General features: G+C 52.3%; 2 protein-coding genes across 5 annotated transcripts; both read right to left on the bottom strand.

The window, feature by feature from the left end:
- Nucleotides 1–64: 64 nt before the first annotated feature.
- Nucleotides 65–7203, bottom strand: ALKBH6 (alkB homolog 6). Of its 3 annotated transcripts, XM_003937388.3 has the most exons (7): nucleotides 7115–7203; nucleotides 6285–6363; nucleotides 5962–6030; nucleotides 2317–2377; nucleotides 1814–1965; nucleotides 1488–1604; nucleotides 65–503 (listed from the first exon to the last, which is right to left on the bottom strand). In XM_003937388.3, exons 1-7 carry the CDS (start codon nucleotides 7171–7173, stop codon nucleotides 240–242), a joined length of 801 nt encoding a protein of 266 aa, XP_003937437.1. In that variant the 5' UTR covers nucleotides 7174–7203; the 3' UTR covers nucleotides 65–239. The 3 variants fall into 3 exon arrangements, with proteins under 3 accessions (XP_003937437.1, XP_074242621.1, XP_074242622.1); XM_074386520.1 differs by lacking the exons at nucleotides 6285–6363; nucleotides 7115–7203 and having other exon boundaries at nucleotides 5957–6030; XM_074386521.1 differs by lacking the exons at nucleotides 5962–6030; nucleotides 6285–6363; nucleotides 7115–7203 and adding an exon at nucleotides 5642–5955.
- Nucleotides 7204–7624: 421 nt separating this feature from the next.
- On the bottom strand, nucleotides 7625–26459 carry CLIP3 (CAP-Gly domain containing linker protein 3). Of its 2 annotated transcripts, none has more exons than XM_010347969.3 (14): nucleotides 26292–26459; nucleotides 25760–26000; nucleotides 22167–22306; nucleotides 21991–22084; nucleotides 21627–21788; nucleotides 21194–21312; nucleotides 18904–19140; nucleotides 12810–12945; nucleotides 12549–12677; nucleotides 10838–10981; nucleotides 10645–10768; nucleotides 10374–10438; nucleotides 9898–9970; nucleotides 7625–9173 (listed from the first exon to the last, which is right to left on the bottom strand). In XM_010347969.3, exons 2-14 carry the CDS (start codon nucleotides 25923–25925, stop codon nucleotides 9119–9121), a joined length of 1644 nt encoding a protein of 547 aa, XP_010346271.1. In that variant the 5' UTR covers nucleotides 25926–26000; nucleotides 26292–26459; the 3' UTR covers nucleotides 7625–9118. The 2 variants fall into 2 exon arrangements, with proteins under 2 accessions (XP_010346271.1, XP_003937439.1); XM_003937390.4 differs by having other exon boundaries at nucleotides 25760–25983.
- Nucleotides 26460–26826: the final 367 nt, after the last annotated feature.

The raw sequence follows: 26826 nt of genomic DNA, 5'->3' as shown, positions 1-26826 counted from the left end.
CCTACATGCGGCGCCCCTCAGGAGCCCAAGCATCTGCCCCCCCCACCAAAATAAAAATTTAAAACCAAGGAAAGATTTTTTTATTTGGTATAGGGTCTTCTGTGGCTCCCACGAAGTTATTAGGAAAATAAATAACCCAGGGGAGCCCCCCTCTGCCCAAGAGGGTTCGAAGGTCGCAGAGTCACAGCAGCCCCAGGCGGGCAGGAGCCGGGGGATCCAAGGGGTCCCGGCCATGGCGGTCACTTGCCCAGCAGGAGGCCGGCGCGCAACACGCGGGGCACGCGGCGGATGGTCAGCGAGACCCGGGTACCGCGCACCAGGCAGGCTCCGGGCCGCGCTGACGGGCAGGCGGCTGCGTTGGGCGGTGGGGAGGTGGCATCCAGCGCGTCTACGCAGGCAGCAGCGATCCCGTGGAGGAGGCGCGTGTAGGCAGGGCCGCGGAGCACCAGCAGGCTGCGCGGTTCCAGTAGCAGCGACGTGGTGGGCCGGGGCGGGGCCCGGGGCTGCAGGGCGGGTTGAGGGTTAGCGGGGCTCAGGAAGTCGGGGGAAGGGGTGGGCGAGACGTTGGCAGGCTCTGGGGAGCAGCGGGTCCCCAGGGGCATAGGCTGAAGAGCAAGTGTGCTCACAGTGATGGAGGCACTGGTGGTTCAGGAGTGAAAATTGCTGCGGCCTGGGCTGGGGCTGCTGGGAAGGGAGGGCGAGGGCTCTGCAGTCCCTCGAGAGGGGGCAGGATCTAGGCGGCAGATAGGGGCGTCAGAGGGTCAGCGCCCCTGGGATCTCCAAGGGGCTGGGAACCAGGGATGGGCAGTCCCCAGGAAATGCAGACAGAGCTGGGCTGAGAGAGCATGGCTGAAGCCAGGACCAGGTGAGAACAGTGAGGCAGAGGTTAGAGGCAGTGGGGGTCCCCAAAGACATCAGGACATTAGAGGACAACCGCACAGCTGAGAGGGTGTCAGAGCATCCAGGAGCACGCAGGGCTCCAGGGCAAGCCCCAAAGAGGAGTGGGTCAGGGTGTTCAGGGGCGTTTCTGTGAACACTAGGGTGCTGGAAATGCATCACTCAGAGAAATCCTGTCAAGGGGCCAAGGAGAATCTGGGGGTGTCCTGCACCCCAAATCACATTCCTAGAGTAGCAGGATGTCTAGGGCACCCTGAGCAGGGGCAGATGGGGCATCTGGGAGGACGTGAGGCCCCGCTGAGTAAATGGCGGTGGGGTATCTGAGGATATTAGTGTCTGCTGGGGAGTCAGGGGCATCTGACCAGCAGGTTGAGGCATTGGAGAGCCTGTGGAAATCATGGTGTGTAGGGCACCCTGTAGGCAGATGGGCTGGGCATCTGGGACAAAGTGGGTACACTCCATGAGGGGACAAGGGAAGGTATCTGGAAGAGTGCCAGGAGTATCCCAAAGGCACATGGCACCAGGTCATCTTGGAGGATGTGTGAGGTTGAAGTGTCTGCAAGAGCTTGGGGCAGTGTCTGGGGGCCCACCTGTTCTGTAGGGTCATCATCCTCCGGCCGCCGCGGCTCGTAGAAGTCCAGCATGGTGTGGGAACCAAGGCTGATGGTGCTGACAGTCGGGTAGTACAGTGGTCCATCCTCGTGGGGCTGGGGAGTGGGCACCAGGGCTGGGCAGGGCAGGAGTCCACACCCCCCACCCTCTAGGTCAATAGGGGGCTCCCAACCCAGGGACAGGGAGGTGAATGCCTACCTGGGGGATGTGGCTGCCTAATGAGTGAGGGTGGGTACAGGGTCCCCTGCCCCAGGATGGCTTAGAAATCTGGGTGGGAGGACATGGGCCGAGTGTGTGTGGTTACCATGATGCCCTCCCCAGGTAGATACTGGTTCACAAGTACATGGTTAGCTGGGAAGCCTCCAAAGAGGCTGAGGTCGGATACTTTGTCCACGTAGCGCTGGAGCCATGGAGGCAGCCGCTCAGGAACCATTCCCCGGGGATGGGGAAGCCCACCTGGAGAAGGCAATGGAGAGGGCTCCCCATAGCACACAGATACCTCATTAGGGATTCCACAGTGGCTGGAAGCACCCTGATACCCTCAGGGACCCCTCACCCTTTGGAGATAGCCACTGGGCCCTTCAGAGGTTTCCTAACTTCTCCAGACCACAGGCCCCTTTCAGATACTCCCAACTCATCAGGATCTCCCAAACCCCTCAGGACCTCCACTGATCCCTTCGGAATCCTCCTGGCTCTTGGGGCCCCTTGAGCCATCAGGAACCCTCTGATGTCTTGAGGGTATTGGACCTGAGTCCCTTGCCCCCGCCTACATCCCAGAATCACTCATGCCCAGCCAGGGACACTTACCCCAGTTCTGTAACTTTCTCCCAGAGAGCTGGGTCCACTTTGGCTTTGGGGCATTAAAAACCTAGGAGGTGGAAAAGGGGTCACTCCTTTCTCAGGATCACCCCTCTAAGTTTCTCCCACCCAGGCCAACATAAGGGCCTTTACCTCTGGGGTAGAAATGGGTCATCTCAGTGTCTGTGGGACCATTCCCTGGGGCAGTGGGTTCCTAGGATTTTGTGGTTTGCTTTCTTTCCTGGGAACACTTTCGGCCCCAAAGCCCACCCATGTCTACCAGGATTTAAGAATCAGGGCTGCACAACCATGGTCTAAGAGTTCTGGGGCTGGACAGGACTCTTTCAGCCCAGCATAGTCAGCTTTCTAATTTCCTGATTCCACGCCCAGTGGCTCACGCCTGTAATCCCAGCACTGTGGGAGGCTGAGGCAGATCACTTGAGGTCAGGAGTTTGAGACCTGTCTGGCCAACATGGGGAAACTCGTCTCTACTAAAAATACAAAACTTAGCTGGGCATGGTGGTGTACACCTGTGATCCCAGCTACTTGGGAAGCTGAGGCAGAAGAATTGCTTGAACCTGGGAGGCAGTGGTTGCAGTAAGCCGAGATCGTGCCACTGTACTCCAGCCTGGATAACAGACTGAGACTCCATTTCAAAAAATAAAAACAAAAATTAGCCATGTGGTGGTACATGCCTGCAATCCAAGCTACTGGGGAGACTGAGACACCAGAATCGCTTGAACCCAGGAGGTGGAGGCTGCAGTGAGCTGCGATCGCACCACTGTACTCCAGCCTGGGTGACAAAGTGAGACTGTCTCAAAAAAAAAAAAAAATCCTGATTCCTGGGCTTTCTGAGGACAATTTGAGTTCTGCAACTTCCTTGTTTCTATTGCCTGGGGGAGGGACTGTGCAAAGCTAGGCTATCTCAGCACAGCAAAGAAAGTACTTTGAAAATCTTCCACTGCCAAGATCCTAATGGTCTCGAATGGAGTATCTCAGTTCAACAAATCTATGCTCTAATTGATAATCTACGCATTCCCTTCATGGTTATGGAGCTGAACTGGGCTATTTCAGCCCAGGAATTCTCCAGTACGTAGATTTTTGCCTTTTTTTTTTTTTTTTTTTTTTAAGACTCGGCCTCACTCTTGTGCTCCAGGCTGTAGTACAATGGTGCAATCTTGGCTCGCTGCAACCTCCGCCTCTGGGGTCCAAGCAGTCCTCCTGCCTCAGCCTCCCAAGTAGCTAGAATTACAGGCACTCACCACCATGCCCTGCTAATTTTTGTGTTTTTCGTAGAGACAGGGTTTCACCATGATGGTCAGGCTGGTCTTGAACTCCTGACGTCAGGTGATCCGACGGCCTCAGCCTCCCAAAGTGCTGGGATTATGGGCGTTAGCCTATAATATGTAGATTTTTGTAAAAAGAAGTGCCTTACATGGGTCCTTTAACCCTCATATTTATATAAACACTATTGGAGTTACCAAGTAAATTTAAAACCCAAGACCAAATAGCTGCAGGATTTCAGTCAATATTTTCACAGGTGACAATTATTAATCATGTAAATTAAATAAATTATATCTACTATGATCAGCAGCGGTTTATTAATTACACTATGGATGTGCTCAAAGGGATAGCAGAACAATTAAGCCAAGACATGTTAAGGAAGTTTGAAGAGAAAAAAAAAAGTGTAAAAATTCAGGATGAGGGATTCTGAGATACAGTAAACCCCAAGTTTCTCTTCAGAGAATCAGTATGTCGTATGTTCAGCTCTTATTCTTTAATTCTCCATTTTAAAGTTAACTTCCTTGTAGTTTCAGTAAACAACCTTTTCCACCAGTTCTAATCAGTAGTTCACGTCTGTTTCCCTCCCCCATCCCAGGTCCCCTGCTCTGTCCTGACTCATCCTGGTCACCTGCTCTAGTCACCTGCTCTGACCTGCCCATAACCATCCTTCCTGCCAAACTATCCACTCTGTTAAAATAGCCAATCAGAATTAGACTAGACTGTGCAGTCTAACACGAGCCAGTAGGTGAACGACACAGCAGTAGGAGTGACCTCCATAAGGAATAAGTACTCTTTCCCCTCCCTTGTCCAGGTGTGTGCTTGCCATTGTTCCATCTGTGAGCTGCACCCTTCCGTAGAAGTAAATTGCCTTGCTGAAGGAAATTTTTTTTTAAATGTAGATTTTTCAGTCACAAGAACCCAAAGGTCTCGAATGGGCTACATCAGCAAAAAAAAAAGTCCTGTAGCTAGTTTTTTTCCTGGACTCAAGCTCAGTGAGTTACTCCAACACAGGGAATACCTGTGCTCTGTAACTTAGGCTCTGGGGCTGCAAAGGGCTGTCCCCATGCAGGGACTCTGAGCTTTGTGAATTCTTCTTTCCACAAACCTTAAGAATAGAATATAGACTGGGCCATCTCAGCATAGTCTGTGCTTGGTAACCTAATTCCTAAGGCTCTGGGTCTATGCTGAGCTATTTTAGCACAGGCAAGAGTTTACTGGGCTATCTCAGCACAGAAATCTGAGTACTAAATTCTTTACTCCCCAGTCTCAATGATCTGAACTGGGCTATCTCAGCCTATGTTTATAACCCCCTATTCTCTAAGCTAGCGGGATTGGGCTATCTCAGTAAAGGAAGTATGAGCTCTGTAACTTCCTCGTTCCTGAGACTCTGGGATGGGATGCACTGGTCTATTCCTGGACAAGGAATATGATCTCAATAACATTCTTATTTTGAAGGCTGGACTGGGCTATCTCAGTACAGGGAGTCTAAACTTCATAAAAACCACTTGCTAAGAATCAGTTTGGTTTCTCCAAAGCCTCCTAGAGAAACCTCTCTCTCTCTTTTTTCTAATAGAGATGGGGTTTCACTATGTTGACCAGGCTGGTCTTGAACTCCTGACCTCGGGTGATCTGCCCGTCTCAGCCTCCCAAAGTGCTGGGATTACAGGTGTGAGCCACTGCACCTGGCCTTTTTTTTTTTTTTTTTTTTTTTTTTTTTTTTTTGAGACAAAGTTTTGTTCTTATTGTCCAGGCTAGAGTGCAATGGTGCAATTCGGCTCACTGAAACCTCCGCCTCCTGGGTTCAAGTGATTCTTCTGCCTCAGCCTCCCAAGTAGCTGGGATTACAGGTGCCTGCCACCACACCCGGTTAATTTTTGTATTTTTAGTGGCGATAGGCTTTCACTATGTTGGTCAGGCTGGTCTTGAACTCCTGACCTCAAGTGATCTGCCCGCCTTGGCCTTCCAAAGTACTAGGATCACAGGTGTGAGCCACCGCACCTGGCCAGAAATATCGCTTTTTTAAATTTTTATTTTTTAGAGATGGTCTTACTCTGTTGCTCAAGTTAGAATGCAGTGGTGTGATCACTGTAGCCTTCAACTCCTGGGCTCAAGTGATCCTCCTGTCTCAGCTTCCCGAACAGCTAGGACTACAGGCATGCACCACCATGCCTGGCTGAAAAAAAATCTCTTTCTGACAGGCCCTCAAAGGTGCTGAGAAAGGAACAGGGAGGGTGAAGGATGGGTGCTATATGGCATTCTTCCTTTTGCCAGGGTCTTTACTGCAGCCTTTGGGGCTCTCATACAGAGGAAAGGCACTGGGGAGGGGTATGGGAAGAGTGGGAAAACAGACCAGAAGGGCACTGACGTCACCTGTCGAAGCAAATACTCCTCCTCTTCTTTGGAGATGAAGTCAGGGACATAGTAGATTACAGGTGGTGCCTAGGATAAAGAGACCCCCTGAAGATACAGCTCTTCAACCCACACAGAGGCCGTATCTTCACAGAACAACCCCTACCCCTGGAGACAGGCCCAGGATGTCCTCAGACAGGTCAGGGTCTGAAGTCAAGGGACCAGTGCCATTCCGAGATAGCCTCTGACAGTTAGAATGAATTTGGAGGGAGGGGGCACTCCCAACCCAGGAACTCAGGAGTCAGCCTGCCTCCTTCACCCTCTGCACCCCGAGTTCTGACAACCTGTTCCACTCTGAACGGTTCCAGGGCTGGGACTCTGGCGTCCTGCTCCTCCATCAACACCAACTCCTTGCACCCAATCCTGTAGGGAGAGAGAACACATGCTGAAGTCACTAAGCCTCCCACCCTAACATCACGATGCAGCCTTCCACCCCATCACAGACAGACCAGGCCTCACTTCAGCTCCCATTTGAAACTCATTTGGCCTCTAAAAGCTGAGTCTTCAGCATCTTACAAGCCACATAGAGAGCCCTAGGCTCCATGCCCGGACACAATGAGCCCCAAGAATATTCCCCCATTACTCTGTCCGCTAAGGGCCCATCAAACAATGCATATGCCCTCTGAATCCTCCCACGGAAAACATTCTCTGGCCTCACACACAGGGAGCCTTTCTCAAAAGCTCCACATATAGCCCCCACTGCACCCCAGAACCCATTTAAACACCTTGAGACCCCACTTCAGACCTGCAACCATGAGCCCGGCTATCAACGCTCAGCGCCCCCCGCCCCACGGAACCCCATTCTGTGAACCTCTGTGATCCTAATCTGAGCCTCCTCAGACATGTCCACCTTCAGCCTTCTCGGATCTCCCCATTTGAACGCCCCTCGGATTTCCCTTCCTGAGAGCCCCTTCACTCCAGCACCCTGGGATCTTTAGCTCTGAGCCTGACTCCCAAGCCTTTTTCCTTCCCTGAACCCTTCAGACCCCCGACTCCGAGCCTTTTAGGACTCTAAGCTCTGAGCCTCCTCAGACTCCTACTCTGGGCTCTCCCAGATCTCCACTTCCAGCCTTCTTGATACCCATCTCTACCCCCAGCACCCCCTAAAACTGACCGTCCACCAGTGTCCCCTCCAATTTCCAAATTCAAAATCCCCATCCCCCTCCCAGCCATTTCCGTCCCACATTACAGACGCAGAATTCGCAGGCCAATAGAAGCTCCCAGAGGCCTCAAGGGCCCGCCTTCCACCCAATCGGCGCTCTCACTCCGTATTCGCCTGCCCCTTCATCCTCGCCCAGGGATAGGCCGCGCCTCCTGGCTCCTGGCCTCTTAGCCATTGGCAGGAGGGCGTGGGCGGAGCATCGTCGTCTGGCACTGGCCAATCAGAACTTAGGAACCGATCCCGCCAACTGCGGAGTCGACCCTGATGGGTGGGACCAGGACGGCAGCCGGGACAGCCTCGGTAAGACAGAAGAGGCTGTTAGAAGGACTTCCCGCGGCCACCGCCACCCCATGCCCACACTTCAGGGAGGCGGGATTGAAGGATCCACTTCCTTTCCTGTCTTCTCCCAGCAAGGGCACAGAGGCAGGGCCGAAACCCCCAAGCAATGACCCCACACAGAGAGGCCATAGAAACGTCTTTATTGAAGAGGACAGGAGTCATGCTGAGTTTGGGGTCATGCAGTGAAGGGGCAGTCGTGAGCTGTCCTTGGTGGTCGGGGCCCCAGGTCCGCCCTGGACTCCCTGGGCCTTCAGGTTCTCCCTCAGGCTGTTGGTCTGGCCCAGGTGCTGTGGGGTCCTTTGAGGCCAGTGACCAGAATGTAGACTGAAATCGGGGTTCCAGGATTTGGGATCCCCTCAGGGCCTTGGGGCCTTCAATATATCAGAGATAAAGGCTTTAGGATTTGGGATTCCCTTGGGGCTGGGGCTCTTGGAATTTGGTATCTTGAGATCCGTGGACTCAGGGCATTGAAGTTCTCCAGTTTCCAGCGATGGGAATTCCTGTATGGGGTTTTCCAGGTGCCTGTGAATAGGGCTTGAGGTACCTGGGAGCCTGGAATGGATATCCTGACTGCAGTCTCCTCTATTCCAGGCACAAGGACCTCATGATTGGGTTTCCTGAGGGCTTGGGATTGGATTTTCAAATTTGGGATTCCCTGGGGATTTGGGGATTCCATGATTTGGGGGTCCTAGGAGTTAGGGCATTGGGGTTTTCTAGGGGCTGTAGGACTTGAGGGCACAGGGGAGTTTGGGACATGTGTACTCTAGGATCTAGGATCCCCAGAGTCCTAGAATGGGGCCTCCAAATTTTGGGGTCCCCCAAAGGGGGAAGTCATTACTTAAAAAATAGAGAATTTTCTGGGAGTCTGGCCAGCACAGGAGATGTGGGCCATGTCGGGTGGGCGTCATACAAGGCACTGGGGGTTTCTTAAGGGTGCAGAGAGTAGGAAGACTTGGGGGTCCTGTAATTAGCACTTCCAGGACTGTTTTGGTGTCTGTAAATTAGGGGTGACAGTGGGCTGGTTATGGTGGGTTTCTTTTTGAGGGTAAGAACAAGGGTCTTTGTTAATGAAGGAAGTCTCTGATTGAGGGGCTGGAGTGTAAGGGCTTCACAGTGACCCTGGGGTCACGACATCTTGAGGGGACTAATGTTAAGTGGGGAACAATGACATGAAAGTCTGTTACTCTTTTGCTCTGGGGGTATGACCTATGTTTATTTCAAGAGGACCTAGGGGGAGTGTTTGTTAATGGGAGGTTTCTGATCCAGGGCTGGGTGATTCGAGAATGTACTGTTGTGGTATATTATGTCGAGAGGGTCACCATCATTTGGGGTGATGTGGAAATCTGTTAATTTGGGAATCTGCTCTGAGGGGTTAGGGATAGGGACTAGCCTGAAGGTGCTACTCAGGGAATCTTTCTGGGTGACACGGGGTCTGCATTTGGGGGTTATTATGGGGGCATCTGTTAATAATGGGACCTCAGTGATCGAGGGCTGGCTAACAGGGGTCTCTACTCTGGATGAGTTACTGGGAATCTCTATCTCAGGGTGACTCAGGGCTCCTCGGGTATCAGGAGATGCTAGTGGGGACTCTGTCTCTTTGTCGGGTGTCCAGGGCCTCTAAGACTGCATCTCCGCCCTCAGCATCCAGGGGAACCAGCAGCAGAACAGCAACCTGGAAAGGAGGACGACGGGGTCACGTCCTGAGGCAGGCAGCAGGGACATCTCCACCCATCACTGCCAGCCTTTCCCCAAGCGTTTGCCATCAGGCTTTTCTGGATTCCGCCTCTACCTCTCTGGCTGTGGGGTGTGTGTGTGTGTGTGTGTGTGTGTGTGTGTGTGTGTGTGTGTGTTTTCTGAGGTGGAGTCTCCCTCTGTTGCCCAGGCTGGCATGTCATGGCACAATCCTGGCTCGCTGCAACCTCTGCCTTCCAGGTTCAAGCAGTTCTCCTGCCTCAGTCTTCCAAGTAGCTGGGACTACAGTTGTATGACATCGTGTCTGGCTAATTTTTGTGTTGTCAGTAGAGACAGGGTTTCACCAAGTTGGCCAGGCTGGCCTTGAACTCCTGACCTCAGGTGATCCACCCGCCTCAACCTCTGGAAGTGCTGGGATTACAGGCGTGAGCCACCACACCCGACCTCTGGCTGTTGTTCTGAGGCTCATGTGGAATGGAGAGTGTTCCACTTCCTTTACCGGCCCCCTTGAAAGTGGAAGTCACTAGAATTCAGTGTGGGGCCCTACACCCTAAAGACTGTTCCTGCATATGCTTACAAGTCACAAGTTTTCCTAACCTCTCATTCCAGCCCTGACCAGAGCTCCAGACCTCTAGGTTCAACTGCCTTGTGGATCCCTCTCCCTGAATGTCCCATGGGAGAGGGGACTGGGGTTGGCTACACACCTGGAAATGGAGTTCTCTGATGCAATATCCTTTGGGGTCCGGACTGTGCTGAAGGTGCGTTTGGGCTGCGTCACTGAAGAGGAGGGCAAGGTGTAAAATTAGGGGGTGACAGACCACGTGTGTCCTCAGTACATCCAGACTCCTTGTCATTAATACCTCCCTATGTCTCCAGTTCCCACCTGGGTCCCACATTCCCAATACCCATCTGGCCCTCTTGTCCGTAATTCCCACCATGTCCCCTAGTGACTACCCCTGTCCCCAGCATCTGCTCAACCTCATGTCCCCAAAGAGCCTTGTCACTAACTTCCTCATACCCTCTAGCACCTATCCTTTTGGGGACCTTGTCTCATCATTTTCCTGGACCCTGTGTCCCCAGTTAAATACCAGAGACTGTCACCAGTATGCACTTGAGAATCCATGACCCTTCCTTCCATCCCAAACTTACACTCCTCCCCACATATCATCCCCCAACTCACTTGTCACTTGATGTACTTTTTTGGCTCCAGCACTGTCCCCAGGGGGATCACTGGATCCACCAATCCTGGGGAGACATGGGGAGAGAGAAAGGTCAGAGCCACAAGAGGCTGGGGTCTGACTTGAGAGCTGGGCCCTAGGAACCTATGAGGAAAGGGCTGGGGTTGGCAGGTGTCCACACTGTCATGCTGGTCTGGGAGGAGGAGGCCATCTGAGGGGGGAGATCAGGGCTCCAGCTGGTACCCTGGGTTAGGGATGGAAGTTTGGGCTCACCTCTGAATACGGGATGCTGGTGCAAAGACCCCATGCTTCGGGGGGCAAGTGAAGTACCGGACGCCGAACACAGAGCCATCATGCTTGCCCGTGGGCTGGTCCAGCTCAATGCCATACCAATAACCTGCAGCGTGAAGGTGTCAGGATTTCTCAAGGCCTTGCCTGCCCCCCGGCCCAGAGTCCCCAGCCTCACCTGGGGCAAAGTCTGTCTTCCCATAAAAGCGCACAATCCCCTGCTTCTGGCCCGCGACCAGGACCTGGTCTCCAACCTCAGCCTTTGACCCGTCACGCTGCTGCAGGCTGCCCAGAGATGGGGATGATGGAGTCTTCTTCTTGCCTAAGGGTAGAAGGTACAGGAGGTGGGGGGATGATGTCAACTTTGGGGACCCCGTGCCACCAGGAAAACCCCAAGGTAGAAACCCTGTTCTTAGTTTGAAGTGAAACTGTGTTAGATATAGTGAACCCCATGTTTCTCTTCAAAGAATCAGTATGTCAGTATCTTCAGCTCTCTTATTATTCTTTAATTCTCTATTTTAAAGTGAACTTCCTTGGAGTTCCAGTAAACAACCTTCTCCACCAGTTCTAATCAGTATTTCACATCTGTTCCCCCAGCCCCCAGCTCTGTCCTGACTCATCCTGGTCACCTGCTCCAGTCACCTTCTTGACCTAGGTCACCCGGGCTATCTGCTCTGACCCACCCATAACTGTCCTTCCTTCCAAATCACCCACCCTGCCACTCCAGCTTTGACCCCTGCTCCCTTTAAAATAGCCAGTGGGGATTAGTCTAGCTTGTGTGGTCTAACCCTAGCCAAGAGGGGAACAACACAGCAGTAGGGCCAACCCCACCAGGCGTAAGTACCCCTTCCCCTCCTTGTCCAGGTGTGTGCTTGCCATTGTTCCATCTGTGAGCCGCACCCTTCTACAGAAGTAAATTGCCTTGCTGAGGAACTTTATATTCAAGTGCCATTTCTTTTGCAGCATCAAAAATTCTACTTAGAACAACTGAATCCCAGATGCCAGAGAATTAGGAAGGGGCTTTAGGCCTGAAGGGAAACCAAGTCAGAGAACACAAAGAACTCCAAAATCCTTTCTGAAAGCTGAGGGTATGTGGGCCAAGGAAAAGCTGAGTCAGAAGTTAGGAGCCCAGAAACTGTCCTTTTAAAATGAAGGGAGAATTGGATCCGAGAGTAAATCAGGCCAGGCGCAGTGGCTCAGGCCTGTAATCCCAGCACTTTGAGAGGCCAAGGAGGGCAGATCACTTGAGGTCAGGAATTTGAGACCATCCTGGCCAACATGGTGAAACCCCGTCTCTACAAAAAAAAAAAAAAAAAAAAAAAAAAAAAAAAATAGAAACATTAGTGCTGGAGCACTTTGAGAGTTCAAAGTGGGCAGATCAGGAGTTTGAGACCAGCCTGGCCAACATGATGAAACCCTGTCTCTACAAAAAAAAATACAAACATTAGCCAGACGTGGAGGTAGGTGCTTGTAATCCCAGCTACTCGAGAGGCTGCAGAACTAGAATTGCTTGAACCCAGGAAGCAGAGGTTGCAGTGAGCCAAGATCACGCCACTGTACTCCAGCCTGGGCAACAGAGCAAGACTCTGTCTCAAAAAATAAAATAATAAAAGCCAGGATCTCCACAGATTCTTCCCTAAAACTAGGGGAGACCTTTGGGCCTGAGAGGAAACTAAGTCACAGTGGGCAGGGAACCCACAGGACCTTATAAGAACTGGGTGGGGCCAGTACTGAGCCAAAGAGAAAACTGAGTCATAGGAGTCAGGAACTCAGAGCTATTCTTCCAAAACTGGAGTTTGCACCTGAGGAGAAACTGAGTCACAGAAACAGAGCTACCCACAGAACATCTCCAAACTGGCTCTTCCCACCACAGGGATCCCCTCTCTGACCTTTGTGTTCCCTGCGGCCTTTGCCGGTGACACGGGAGAAGTCCATCCGGGGAGTCCGGGGCGTGGAGGTGACAGAGGAGGGGGGCACATCCACTGCCTTGGAGATCTTGGACACAGACGCAAAGAGACCTAGAAGTGCAGAGCCCGAGCTTGGTATCGTCCTAGCCTCTGCCCTCGGCCCCCATCCCCCATCGTCAGCAGCATCAGAACTACTGAGTGGACCCCTGGCCACACCCCTCTTGGGCCCCAGGTGGGACTGACCCTGCTTGGGGGGGCAGATGAAGTACCGAACGCCCCCAACACTGCCATCGTTCTTGCCCTCAGGCTCGTCCAGCTCCACGCCCACCCACTGGCCGCTGGCAAACTCCGTGGTCCCGCAGAACCGCAGCGTGCCCGTCTGGGGAGAGAAGGGAAGCAATGGCTGGGGAAGGAAGGCCGAGAGGCACCCGTGGAGTGCCTGCACACAGGCAGCAAGGTGGGTGCATGAGGCCACCCTGGGCCCAAACCCCAGGTCACACATCACCATCTGCTGGCTAGATGACTTAACCTTTCTGTGTCTGAACTTCCTTTGCTGTGAAATGGGAACAGAAATTATACTCATTTTATAGGATTGTTACAGCATTGCCCTGTCTCATATAGTGAATAGTGACTAGCCACATAAGACAACTTAAATTTATTTATTTATTTAATTTTTGAGAGGGAGTCTTGCTCTGTCACCCAGGCTGGAGTGTAGTGGTGTGATTTTGGCTCACTACAAACTCCACCTTCTGGGTTCAAGCAGTTTTCCCATCTTAGCCTCCTCACCTGTAGCTGGGACTACAGGTGATTGCCACCATGCCCAGCTAATTTTTGTATTTTTAGTAGAGAAGGGGTTTCACTATGTTGGTCAGGCTGGTCTCAAACTCCAGACCTCAGGTGATCCACGCGCCTCGGCCTCCCAAAGTGGATTATAGGCATAAGCCACGGTACTGGGTCAAAAATTTAAATTTAAACTAAGGCTGGGTGCAGTGGCTCACACCTGGGAGACCAAGGCCAGAGGATCATCTGAGGCCAGAAGTTTGAGACCAGCCTGGGTGAAAATGGCAAGACTCATCTTTTTTTTTTTTTTTTTAAGAGACGGTGTTTCACCATGTTGGCCAGGCTGGTCTTGAACTCCAGGCCTCAGGTGATCCACCCACCTCGGCCTCCCAAAGTGCTGGGATTACTGGCATGAGCCACCGTGCCCAGCCTAAGACTCTCTCATCTTAATCTGTTCCAAAAAACAAAAGCAGCAAAACCCTGTTTTCTACAAAAGAAAAAAAATGTAGCCAGGTGCAGTAGCTCAAGCCTATAGTCCCAGTTACTCAGGAGGCTGAGGTGGGAGGATAGCTTGAGCCCAGGAATTCAAGGCTGCAGTTAACTATGATTATGCCACTGCACTCCAGCCTGGGCAACAGAGCAAGACCCTGTCTCAAAAATAAATACATACCCTAGGAAGAAGACTCAGATAATTTACTCTATTGCCCAGGCTAGAGTGCAGTGGCACAATCTCGGCTCACTGCAACCTCCCTCTCCTGGGTTCAAGTGATTCTCCTGACTTAGCCTCCTGAGTATTTGGGATTACAGGCACATGCCACCACACCCAGCTTATTTTTTGTATTTTTAGTAGAGATGGGGTTTCGCCATGCTGGCCAGGCTGGTCTTGAACTCCTGACCTCATGATCTGCCCACCTTGGCCTCCCAAAGTGCTGGGATTACAGGCATGAGCCACTGTGCCTGGCTATAATTTTTAATTTAAAAATAAATACATTTAGTCTGGGCATGGTGGCTCATGCCTGTAATTCTAACACTTTAGGAGGCAGAGGTGGGAGGAGCACCTGAAGTCAGAAGTTTGAGGCTAGCATGGCCAACATGGTAAAACCCCCGTCTCTACTAAAAATATAAAAATTAGCCAGGCATGATGGTGTGCAACTGTAGTCCCAGCTACTCGGGAGGCGGAGGCAGCAGAATCGCTTGAACCCAGGAGGGTTGCAGTGAGCCCAGATCGTGCCACTGCATACCAGCTTGGCCAACAGAGTGAGACTCCATCTCAAGAAATAAATAGGCCGGGCGCGGTGGCTCAAGCCTGTAATCCCAGCACTTTGGGAGGCCGAGGCGGGTGGATCACGAGGTCAAGAGATCGAGACCATCCTGGTCAACATGGTGAAACCCCGTCTCTACTAATGGTGCAAAAAATTAGCTGAGCATGGTGGCACGTGCCTGTAATCCCAGCTACTCCGGAGGCTGAGGCAGGAGAATTGCCTGAACCCAGGAGGCGGAGGTTGCAGTGAGCCGAGATCGCGCCATTGCACTCCAGCCTGGGTAACAAGAACGAAACTCCATCTCAAAAAAAAAAAAAATAAATAAATAAATAAATAAATAACAATAAATTTAAACTAAATTAAAAGTGCATTTCCCCAGTCACACTTTTAATTTCCCCAGCCAAATTTCAAGTGCTCAATAGTCACATGTGGCTTGTAGCTACTTTACTGGACAGCACAGACACAGAATATTTCTACCATTACAGAAAGCTCTGTTGGACAGGGCTGTCATAGAGAAATTAAAGCCCTCAGAACAGGGCTTAGTATTAAGTAAAGGATCAGCAAGTATTAGTTACTGAAAAAATATTTTTTTGTTCTATTTTAGAGATAGGGTCTCACTCTGTGGCCCAGGCTGGAATGCAGTGGTTGTAATCAGAGCTCACAGTAACCTTGAACTCCTGGGTTCAAGCAATCTTCCCTCCTCAGCCTCCCAAGTAGCTGGGAATACAGGTGCATGCCACGAAAGCCTGGCTAATTAAAAAAAATAAAAAAAAAAAAGCCGGGCTCAGTGGCTCATGCCTGTAATCCCAGCACTTTGGGAGGTCGAGGCCAGTGGATTCATGAGGTCAGGAATTTGAGACCAGCCTGACCAACATGGTAAAACCCCATCTCTACTAAAAATACAAAAATTAGCTGAGCATGGTGGTGCATGCCTGTAATCTCAGCTATTCAGGAGGCTGAGGCAGGAGAATCACTTGAACCTGGGAGGCAGAGGTTGCAGTGAGCTGAGATCGTGCTGCTGCACTCCAGCCTGGGCAACAGAGCAAGACTCCGTCTCATTAAAAAAAAAAAAAAAAATCAACTTAAAAAAAAATACAGACGGAGTTTCCCTATGTTGCATAGGTTAGTCTCAAACTCTTGACCTCAAGTGATCCTCCCCACCTTGGTCTCCCAAAGTGCTGGGATTACAGGTGTGAAGCCACTGTGCCCAGCCTGTTAGCTATTATCATGCTGTAACTTTGGTCAGGGGACTTCTTGAGCCTCAGTTTCATCTGTAAAATAGAGATAGTAAGCCACCTCATGGAGTGATTGTCTGGTGGAAACATTTTTTATTTTTTAAATGAACAAAGTTTCCAAGGAGTTTTTTTTTTTTTTTTTTTGAGACAGGGTCTCACTTTGTCGCCCAGGACAGGGCTACAGTGGCACAATACCAGTAAAGTACAGCCTCAAACTCCTGGGCACAAGCGATCCTCTCACCTCAGCCTCCCAAGTAGCTAGGACTACAGGTGTGTGCCACCATGCCTGGTTAATTTTTTCATATTTAGTACAAATAAGGTCTCACTATTGCCCAGGCTGGTCTTGAACTCCTGAGCTCAAGCGATCCTTCTGCCTCAACCTCCCAAAGTGCTGGGATTAAGGGCATAAACCACCACATTGGGCGGAAACTTTTTTTTTTTTAGACAGAGTCTTGCTCTGTCGCCAGGCTGGAGTGCAGTGGCACCATCTCAGCTCACTGCAACCTCCGCCTCCCGGGTTCAAGCAATTCCCCTGCCTCAGCCTCCTGAGTAGCTGGGACTACAGGTGTGTGCCACCACGCCTGGCTGGTTTTCTGTATTTTAGTAGAGATAGGGTTTCACCACCTTGGCCAGGATGGTCTTGAACTCCTGACCTTGTGATCTACCCACCTTGGTCTCCCAAACTGCTGGGATTACAGGCATAGCCTTCATGCCCAGCCAGAAACACTTTTAAGACATGTAAAGTTGCTTAGCTGCAGTGAGCCTTTAGTGAGTGTGGTGATTATCATTATGGGAGGCTCATTCACCTCTCCATGCCTCAGTTCCTTGTTCATACAATGGGCTATAATTAATTAGTGCTGATCTTAGAGGGTTGATGGAGGGACCACAATAGTGCCTGACACACAAAGAACATTTAGTATGCACTGGACTCTGCTCTAATGACCTTACACATTTTAATTAGTTTAAACCTCACGCGACCCCCTAAGGTGGGTACTAGTATTATCTCCATTTACAGTTGAAGAAGACATTGACACCCAGAAAGGCAGAATCACTGGCTCCAGGTCCCATAGCTGGTATGTTGCAAAGCTGAGATTTACTCGGGCAGGTCCCTGAGCCTGAGGTCTTTACACTGTGCTAAGCTGCTTCTCTAAGGGGCAGTGATTGGTACTCCATGTCTTCAGACAAAGGTTTCACCTGTTGGAGCCTCTTATAGTCTTCTGGGATGTAAAATGGGAAGAGTCAACCCAACCCTCTTTCAGAATTGTGCAATGGAAATGATTAGATCATGCACAGCAGAATGCTTTCTAGATGGGGCCAGGTGCAGTGGCTCACACCTGTAGTCCCAGCACTTTGGGATCCAAGGCAGGCAGATCGCTTGAGGCCAGGAGTTCTAGACCAGCCCAGCCAACATGGCGAAACCCCGTTGCTACTAAAAATTAAAACTAATAAATAAATAAATAATTAGCAAGGCTTGTTGGTGAATGTTTGTAATCCCAGCTACTCGGGAGGCTAAGACATGACAATCGCTTGAACCCGGGAGTTTGCTGTGAGCCAAGATCATGCCACTGCTCTTCAGCTTGGGTGACATAGCAAGACCCTGTCTCAAAAAAAACAAAAACAAAAACAAAATTCAAACTCCTTCCAGTGGCCTACAGGTTTGCTGTGATGCAGCCCGGCTGACCTCTCCACCTCACCCCTCTTCCCATAACTCCCATCACTCTGCCCCTTCCTTTCTTGGGGTCTCCATACCTACTGCATCCTTTGCTTTCTTATTTTTGCAGGCGGAGTTCTTTCCCATCTCAGTTTGGACATCACCTCCTCAGAGAAGCTGTCTCAGAACACCCCGGCTAAAACCACCCTGGCATTCAGCCAGGGAAACTTTACTAAATCCAAACATATAATGGTGTTCACAGCCCTAGTTGCTACCAGAAATTACTTTTTTTTCTTTTTCAGTAGAGGTGGGATCTCGCTATGTTGCCCAGGGTGGTCTCTAACAACTCCCGGCCTCAATCAACCCTTCCACCTCGGCCTCCCAAAATGCCGGGATTACAGGTGTGAGCCACCATGCGCAGCCCAGAAATTATCTCAACTGTAGGTTTACTTTCTTTTTTTTCTTTTTTTTTTTTTTTTTTTTGAGACGGAGTTTTTGCTCTTGTTACCCAGGCTGGAGTGCAATGGCACGATCTCGGCTCACCACAACCTCCGCCTCCTGGGTTCAGGCAACTCTCCTGCCTCAGCCTCCTGAGTAGCTGGGATTACAGGCACGCAACACCATGCCCAGCTAATTTTTTGTGTTTTTAGTAGAGACGGGGTTTCACCATGTTGACCAGGATGGTCTCGATCTCTTGACCTCTTGATCCACCCGCCTCAGCCTCCCAAAGCGCTGGGATTACAGGCTTGAGCCACCGCGCCCGGCAGGTTTACTTTCTTGACTGTCTCGCCTTCATTACAAGTGGAGCACCATGAAAGCAGGGCAGGGGCAGACACAGCACTCTCTCCCTAAGGGACTGACTGGGTCCTGCATGGAGCCTGAGGGACACTCAGGAAATGAATGAAGTTGGAGTCCCTGGATAAAGATTCTCTCTGCCCTCTGGGGCTGTGACATCCACTCCCCCTACCTGAGACTCCTTTCTTTTTTTTTTTTTTTCCCAGCTTGCTCCTCCACATCTGCAATTTGTGTGCATTCCCCATCACACCCCAATCACTCTGGCCTGGACTCACCTACCTAGACTTGCCTCTGAGAGCAGAGGGGCCTGATCAAGGACCACAAAACCCAGGAGGAGCCACAGGTGCACAGAGCTGCACAGATCACTCTGCTCACCCCTCCCCACAGCAGCTGTGACCGCTCTCCTCCCCACCCAAGGCAGAGAGCTCAGCACATGGTAAGTTTCAAAGGAGACACTCAGGAACAACTGAGATGAAATCAAGTACCGGGGGGATGGTTTAGGATGGCAGGCAGACAAACGGGAGACACTGCCCTTGGCCTGAGGACCCAGCTCCGAGGGATGAAGGGCTGAGTCCCAACCCCACCCACCATACACACCAACCCCAGCCCCTGACCTTCTGGCCGTCCAACAGCACGCGGTCTCCCAGGCGCAAGCCCAGTGCGCTAAGCATGAGATTGCCTGGGACGTTGTCATAGTTGGGTAGTGTGACCTTGGGGAGGGCGCAAGATAGTGGCACCGCCTCTTCCAGCAGTGTCCGCAGCTCCTTGGCCACGAGCGCCGCCTCTGCCTTGTCCAGGGACATGTCCATAGGATCTGGGACCACCTCTGCCGGCACCTGTCCTTTTCGATTCTGGGGGGACAATGGGAAGAGGGGATGGGAACTCAGTGGCACAGACCACACCCCCGTGGAGGCACTGCCCCTAGAGAACACCAGTCTGGGCGATGCAGGGGTAGGACTAGGTCATACCCTGGGCCAATCTAAGAATAAGAAGGGATAGAGGAAGTCCAGGCACGGTGGCTCACGCCTGTAATCCCAGCACTGTGGGAAGCCAAGCCAGGCAGATCGCTTGAGGTCAGGAGTTTGAGACCAGCCTGGCCAACGTGGTGAAACCTCATCTCCATTGAAAATACAAAAATTGCCGGGCGCGGTGGCTCAAGCCTGTAATCCCAGCACTTTGGGAGGCCGAGGCAGGCGGATCACAAGGTCAAGAGATCGAGACCATCCTGGTCAACATGGTGAAACCCCGTCTCTACTAAAAATACAAAAAATTAGCTGGGCATGGTGGTGCATGCCTGTAATCCCAGCTACTCAGGAGGCTGAGGCAGGAGAATTGCCTGAACCCAGGGGCCGGAGGTTGCGGTGAGCCGAGATCGCGCCATTGCACTCCAGCCTGGGTAACAAGAGCAAAACTCCGTCTCACAGAAAAAAAAAGAAAAAAAGAAAATACAAAAATTAGCCAGGTGTGGTGGCACGCGCCTGTAATCCCAACTACTCTGGAGGCTGAGGCAGGAGAATCACTTGAACCTGGGAGGCAGAGTTTGCAGTGAGCTGAGATCGTGCCACTGCACTCCAGCCTGGGTGATAGAGCGAGACTCCATCTCAAAAAAAAAAAGGCCAGGCGCGATGGCTCACGCCTATGATCCCAGCACTTTGGGAGGCCAAGGCGGGTGGATCATGAGGTCAAGAGATTGAGACCATCCTGGTCAACATGGTGAAACCCCGTCTCTACTAAAAATACAAAAATTAGCTGGGCATGGTGGCACATGCCTGTAGTCCCATCTACTCAGGAGGCTGAGGCAGGAGAATTGCTTGAACCCAGGAGGCGGAGGTTTCGGTGAGCCGAGATCGAGCCATTGCACTCCAGCCTGGGTAACAAGAGCAAAACTCTGTCTCCAAAAAAAAAAAAAAAAAGAAGGGGCAGAGCAGAAAGGTGCAGACCACATCTCCAGGGAAACCTACCCCTGAGACCCAGGCCTGGGGGTGTATCAAATAATTTGAGGGTGGGATTGGGGGCAGAAGCTGTACGAATGAAGGCCACATTTCAGTGCTGTAGGTCATGCCCCCAAGGAGGCAATCTCTGGAGACTCCAAACCTGTAATGGGGACATGTGGGGGATGAACATTGAGAATGGGCTCCTGTGGGCTGGGTGTGGTGGCTCACATCTGTAATCCTAGCACTTTGGGAGGCTGAGGTGGGCAGATCACCTGAGGTCAGTAGTTCGAGACCAGCCTAACCAACATGGTGAAACCCCATCTCTACTAAAAATACAAAAATTATCCAGGCATGGTGGCACATACCTATAATTCCACCTACTCGAGAGGCTGAGGCAGAAGTGTTTAAACACAGGAAGCAGAGGTTGCAGTGAGCTGAGATCCTGCCTCTGCACTCCAGCCTGGATGACAGAGCCAGACTCCGTCTCAAAAAAAAAAAATAAAAGAGAGAGAGAGAGTGGGCAGATCTCAGGGGCACAGGCCATGTTTCCCCAAGATATCCTTGCCTGGACAGCTGCAAGGTAATTAGCACTGGGGATGGAGCATGGGTCGGGGTCAGAGATCATATCAAGGGCTTAGGAGGGCCCAACTCTCTCATTCACAGAAGGCCTAGCCCTACTTTCCTTATTACCTTGAAATGCTGTCAGGCACTGCCACGGGGTAGGCTGGATGACCCTGAGGAGATCCTTTAATTTCTCTGCCTCAGTTTCCCCATTGTAAAACAAGGCTTATAATAGACTTCACCTGACATAATGAACACTAGGCAAATTTCAGCTGTTATTGCATTTGCTGAATGTATAGACGGCATTTGTAGTATCTGGGGAGTCACGGGAAATGCAGAGATGTGCTGGAGGGAAGTGGGGGAGGAAGGGAGCAGGAGGGTAACGGGTTCTGGGCGAGGATGGCAGTACCCTCAGCGCGGGGTTGGCACCGTGCTCCAGCAAACATTTGGCGGCGCCTAGGCACAGGTTGGAGGCAGCGATGTGCAGGGCTGAGCCGTGGTTGAAGTCACTGCACGTGGAGTTCACCACTGCAAGTGGGCAAGAGGAGGGGTTCTGAGTGAGCGCCCCCAGCCCTCCTCCCACCTCAGGGCTCATCTTTTTTAACTTGCAGGTCCCAGGCCTCCGACGCAGAGCCCCGCCCCCATCCCGGAACCCCATCCCTCCTTTCGCGACCCCGCCCCTCCCTGGAGTGGTGGTCCGTGGAGCCCCCTCTCCCACGCCTCCAGCCTCCCACTATCTCCTTGAATCCCAGTCCTCCTCCCCTCCCAGCCTGGCCTCACCGGGGTCTCCGCCTCCCTCACACAGGTCCTTGTCCCCTCCCAGTAAGGGCTCTCCTCCTCACCTCGCGGCCGCGCGCCCTTCAGCAGCACGCGCACGAGATCGGGCACATCGAAATAGGCCGCGTAGTGAAGCGCGTTCATGTTGGTCCAGCGGCTGCGCAGGGTCACATCTGCGCCCAGTGCCAGCAGCTGCTGCGAGAGGCGCACCGCTGCCGCGGGGTCCCCTGCGCAACAGGTGGGGTCAGCCTGGAACCCCCATTCCAGAGCATGGGCCCAGTGCATGGGGAGGGCCCTGGGCCTCAGGAAATATACTTTGGGATCGTAAGCTTCGGGTTCCAGATGGGCCCTGAGTTCGGGTGGTTTTGAGGGTGTTGGGTCTGGGGGCCTAGGCTTTGGGGCTCATGACTTGGGGGTGTGGGCTCTCACCGACTCCGTGGGCCCCAGCTTTGCACGCATAGTGGAGCAGTGTCATGTCAGTCAGCCCGTCACGATCGTTCACATGGCAGCCTCGGCGCAGAATCTGTGAGTACCAGGGGAGCAGGAGGGTCATACACATGTGGGGGACTACATCCCCCTCTCCCTGGTTTCCCCAGTGTTCTCACCTCATTGCCGATGACGTCTATCTTGTGCTGGACTTGGGGCACCCACTGGCGCACAATGGCAAACAGCTCAGGGATGGTGGTCTGAGGGTCAAACAGGATCTCCTGGCATGCCGGGTCATTGGGATCGAAGAAGGTGAAAGCTGGGGTGGCAAGAGGTCCAAGGTCACCCCATGTAACTGACCCCCTTCTTCCAGCCTCAGTAGGGGAGCTCTAGGTCTTTGCCTCTTAGAGTCTCTAATGCAGGGTCTCAAACTGGTAGCGCACGGGCCACAGTCAACTAACAGACATTTTCTGTGTGGCCAGCATGAGGTTTCAAACTGAGGTGGGCTCACATAAAAATCTCAATGCCCGCCGGGGGGCAGTGGCTCACTGCCTGTAATCCTAGCACTTTGGGAGGTCGAGGCGGGCGGATCACCTGAGGTCAGGAGTTCGAGACCAGCCTGGCCAACGTGGTAAAACCCTAACTCTACTAAAAATACAAAAATTAGCCAACCTTGGTGGTGGGAATCTGTAATCCCAGCTACTTAGGAAGCTGAGGCAGCAGAATTGCTTGAATCCGGGAGGCAGAGGCTGCAGTGAGCTGAGATGGCACCACTGTACTCCAGCCTGGGTGACAGAGTGAGACTCCATCTCAAAAAAAGTAAATACAGCCGGGCACGGTGGCTCAAGCGTGTAATCCCAGCACTTTGGGAGGCCGAGGCGGGTGGATCACGAGGTCAAGAGATCGAGACCATCCTGGTCAACATGGTGAAACCCCGTCTCTACTAAAAATACAAAAAAAAAAAATTAGCTGGGCATGGTGGCGCATGCCTGTAATCCCAGCTACTCAGGAGGCTGAGGCAGGAGAATTGCCTGAACCCAGGAGGCGGAGGTTGCGGTGAGCCGAGATCGTGCCATTGCACTCCAGCCTGGGAGTGCAAGAGCGAAACTCCGTCTCAAAAAAAAAATAATAATAAAATAAAATAAAATAAAATGTATCCGTGAGCAGCAGGCAACCTGTGACTAGCCAGGGTGGTGCCTAGAGGCACTTCTGTCTCCTCCCACTCGACTCTAAGGAGTGCGGCTCTTTGTGACGTCCGCACCCAGCACAGGGCCCTGGCATGTGGCACGAACTCAGTGAGTGGTGAATGAATGAGTACATGAATGATCAGATTATACACAGCTCAGGGAAATGCCACATAGAAGGTGTCTCCAGGAATCAGCCGGCGTGCTCCTTTTAGAACTGCAGTCACATCATAGCCCTGCTTGGCTCAAAACCCTCCTCCAGCTCCTAACCCGTCCAGAGTACAGACTAAAGTCTTCCCCACCGCCCTCAGGGCTCTGCACATCCAGCCCCTCAATTCTCAGCCTTCTCCCCTCACTAATTCCCCTTCCCTCATTTCCCACACTGGGCTCCCTCTGTCCCTCCCACGTGCCAAGCAAATTCCTGTCTCAGGCTCTTGGCACTTGCTGTTTTTCCCATTCGGGATGGACTTCCCGCACATCTTCACAATGCTTTACAGATCTTTGCCCAAATGTTAGCTCCTTAGAGAGGCCTCCCCAAACCACGCTGTCTAAATCAGCACCCACCCTTCTCCATCTCCTACTTTTTTTTTTTTTTTTGAGATAGGGTCTTGCTAGAGTGCAGTGGTATGATCATAGCTCACTACAGCCTTGAACTCTTGGGTTCAAGTGATCCGCCTACCTCAGCCTCCCAGAGTGCTAAGATTATAAGCCAGAACCACGGTGCCTGGCCAATGTTCTTATTTTCCTATGAGACTGGAGTCAACTTGTAGTCTCTCTGCTCCACCTCTAGTGGGTGATATATCTACGGATGCCATCTCTCCTGCTCTATCCTGGCAACGCTAACTCTCTGAACCTGGTTTCTGAACCTCACAGCTGCCGGGAATTCCCAGCCTACATATCTTCCAAATTCCCCTCCTACATCCAACTCTGGCTGCGCTCCATTCCCTTCTACCCAGTAGCCAGAGGAAGCTTTCAAAAACTCTACACCAGACCTGTCACTCCTCTTCTTATAAACTTTAACACTCCCCTTGCCACACCTCTCCCCCATCCCACTTAGAATATAACCAAAGTTCTCACTGTGGCCTTGAAGGACTTCCAGATCTGGCCTATTCCAACCTCTCATCTCAATCTTATTCATTCCCTGAATGCAGCTCCAGGGTCTTTCTGTTCCAAGTTCAATTCTGCCTCAGGGCCTTTGCACTTGCTACTGTCTGCCTGGAACACTCCTTTTCCAGCTCTCCTATGGCTGATTTCTCCCCATGCTCTGGGTCCCAGACTAAATGTCACCTACTCAGAAAGACCAGCCCTGACTACCTCTGCAGGTAGCTGCCCCCTGGTCATTTTCATATCTCCTCCTTCTCTCTCTCTCTCTCTCTCTCTTCTCTCTCTCTCTCTCTTCTCTCTCTCTCTCTCTCTCTCTTTCTTTCTGTGAGACAGAGTCTCACTCTATCACCAAGGCTGGAATGTAGCGGCTCGATCTTGGCTCACTGACTGCAACCTCTGCCTCCCAGCTTTAAGCAATTCTACTGCCTCAACTCCCAAGTAGCTGGGATTACAGGCGTGTGTCACCACGCCCAGATAATTTTTGTATATTTAGTAGAGATCGAATTTCACCATGTTGGCCATGGGTGGTCTCAAACTCCTGACCTCAGGTGATCCGCCCACCTCAGCCTCCCAGAGTACTGGGATTCCAGGCGTGAACTACCGTGCCTGGCCCACCTTTTCTTTCCTTCATAGCATTCACTCCAATCTGAATTTATTTGATTTCCGATTTATTCATTCACTTGTTTAGTTTCTCCTTCTGTCCTGACAGGAGGGATCATGCCTGAATCACCCAGGATTAAATCTCCAGCACCCGGCGTAAGACTCATCAGAGTATCAGCACTTAATAAATACTGGTCAGTCAATGATTAGACACTTTCAGCTTCTCCAAAAGGCTGCCCTCTCAGCTTCTTACCCTCCTACCTCGGATCCTTTATGCAGCAGTTACCTCTCCTGGGACCCCCCTTCCCCTGACCCTTCCCTTAGTTAACCCCAACTCACCCTCCAGTCTCCCTCACATGTAACCTCCTCAGGGAAACCATGTCTTTAAAAACTTGCAGCAGCTTGTTTTTGGTAAATCCAGTTTTCATCATGTCTTGTAATTACATATTTATATTACATTATATTTTTCTTTTCTTGCATATAAACCTAAATATGAGCTAAAATTACATTATGGTTTAATACCTATTTGTGTGGCTGTTACTGAGACCTGTGAGTTGTCTCAGGGCAAAGACTGGGTCTGTCTTGCCCCCTGCTGTGGCCCCAGCCCCTAGTATAGAGCCAGGTCCACAGCCACTTTCATAAATGACTATCAAATGACTAAATGATGGGATGATGTGTCATGAATCAAAGACTAGGAGTATTACAGTTCCGTTCTCCAGTGGGCGAATGAATGAATTGGCAAGGGGTGCTCTGCAGCCAAGACTCCTCTGGACCACCTTCAAATTCCCCAGAATTCTCCGACCATCACCACCAGCAGAGCACAGCCCACCCTCCCCGGCCACCCAAGGCTCCAGGCCAGATTCCAGGGTGGGGACAGTGGTTACCGTAGTCCTTAGGGAGGGGGGCAGGTGCTGAGGGGTGCACGACAGGCTTCTGCCGGCGTTCCTGGGTGGGGCTGGGGGCCTCAGGGACGGGCTCCTCCTCCTCCTCCTCTTCCTCCTCCTCTCCTCGGGGCGGCGGGGCCATCGGGGCAGGATCTGTCTTAGTCATGGTCTTTGGTGGCCCTCGGGGGGCGAGCGCAGAGTTGGGGGCGGCCTTCAGGCAAATCCTGGAGGCACAGGTCAGCTGGAAAGGGTGCCCCGCAGGCTCCTGGGTCCAAGCCCCTAGGAGCTCCCAGGGCCCCGGGTGGCCTCCACGCAACTGTATCTTGGGCAACCATACGGACCCCGGTTACCCAAACAGGGTCCCGGTGTGTGCGCCCAGCGCCTGCCACCTCCCCCAGGCCCAGCCCCGCATTCTTCTCCTCCCGCGGCAGGCCCCTCAGTCTCGGCCGCCCCCTCCCCGGGTTTGTTTATCTCAGGATGCAGGATGCTTCGCCCCTCCCCTTTTCCGCGGGCCTCCCCCTCCCCATCTTACCTCGGGTGGACAGCGCTGGAGACCACAGCGGAGACTGGGGAGACCGCGGGAGCAATGGGGTGTCGGTGTCAGGGGACTTGATGGGGGAGGCGAGGGAGACAGAGAGAAGGGGACGAGGCCCAGACGCCGACGGGGGGTGGGGGCGGAGAGGGAGGGGCACGACGGCGCATGCGCGTGCTGCCCCCACCGGGGGCGGGGGAGGAGGGACCGGGAGGCGCTCACATTGATGGAGGGGCGGAGGCGGCGACGGGAAGGAGTAAGCCTCCGAACACAGAGATAGGAAGAGATGGCTACGGAAAGGTGCGAGATGAGCAGATACAGCGGCAAAACAGAGGGTTGAGAGAGCGGGCACAGATCTCCATTCCCTTCCCCAAAGCCTGCAAACCAGGCCGGTGAGGCCAGTGGTCTCGGGGCGTGGTGACGATGGGTGTTCTCTCTCTCTAGGACCCTAGACCGGACCCCTTCTCCAAGCTAACCATGTATAAAAGGTGTTTCAGAGGGTGATTCTCTAAAGACTCCTATCATGATCATCTCA

The sequence above is a fragment of the Saimiri boliviensis genome, chromosome 14 (genome assembly GCF_048565385.1).
Source record: "Saimiri boliviensis isolate mSaiBol1 chromosome 14, mSaiBol1.pri, whole genome shotgun sequence".
In the NCBI taxonomy this organism is placed as follows: Eukaryota; Metazoa; Chordata; class Mammalia; order Primates; family Cebidae; genus Saimiri; species Saimiri boliviensis.
Note: the sequence above shows the minus strand (reverse complement) of the source record. Positions and strands in the feature narration are given on the sequence as shown.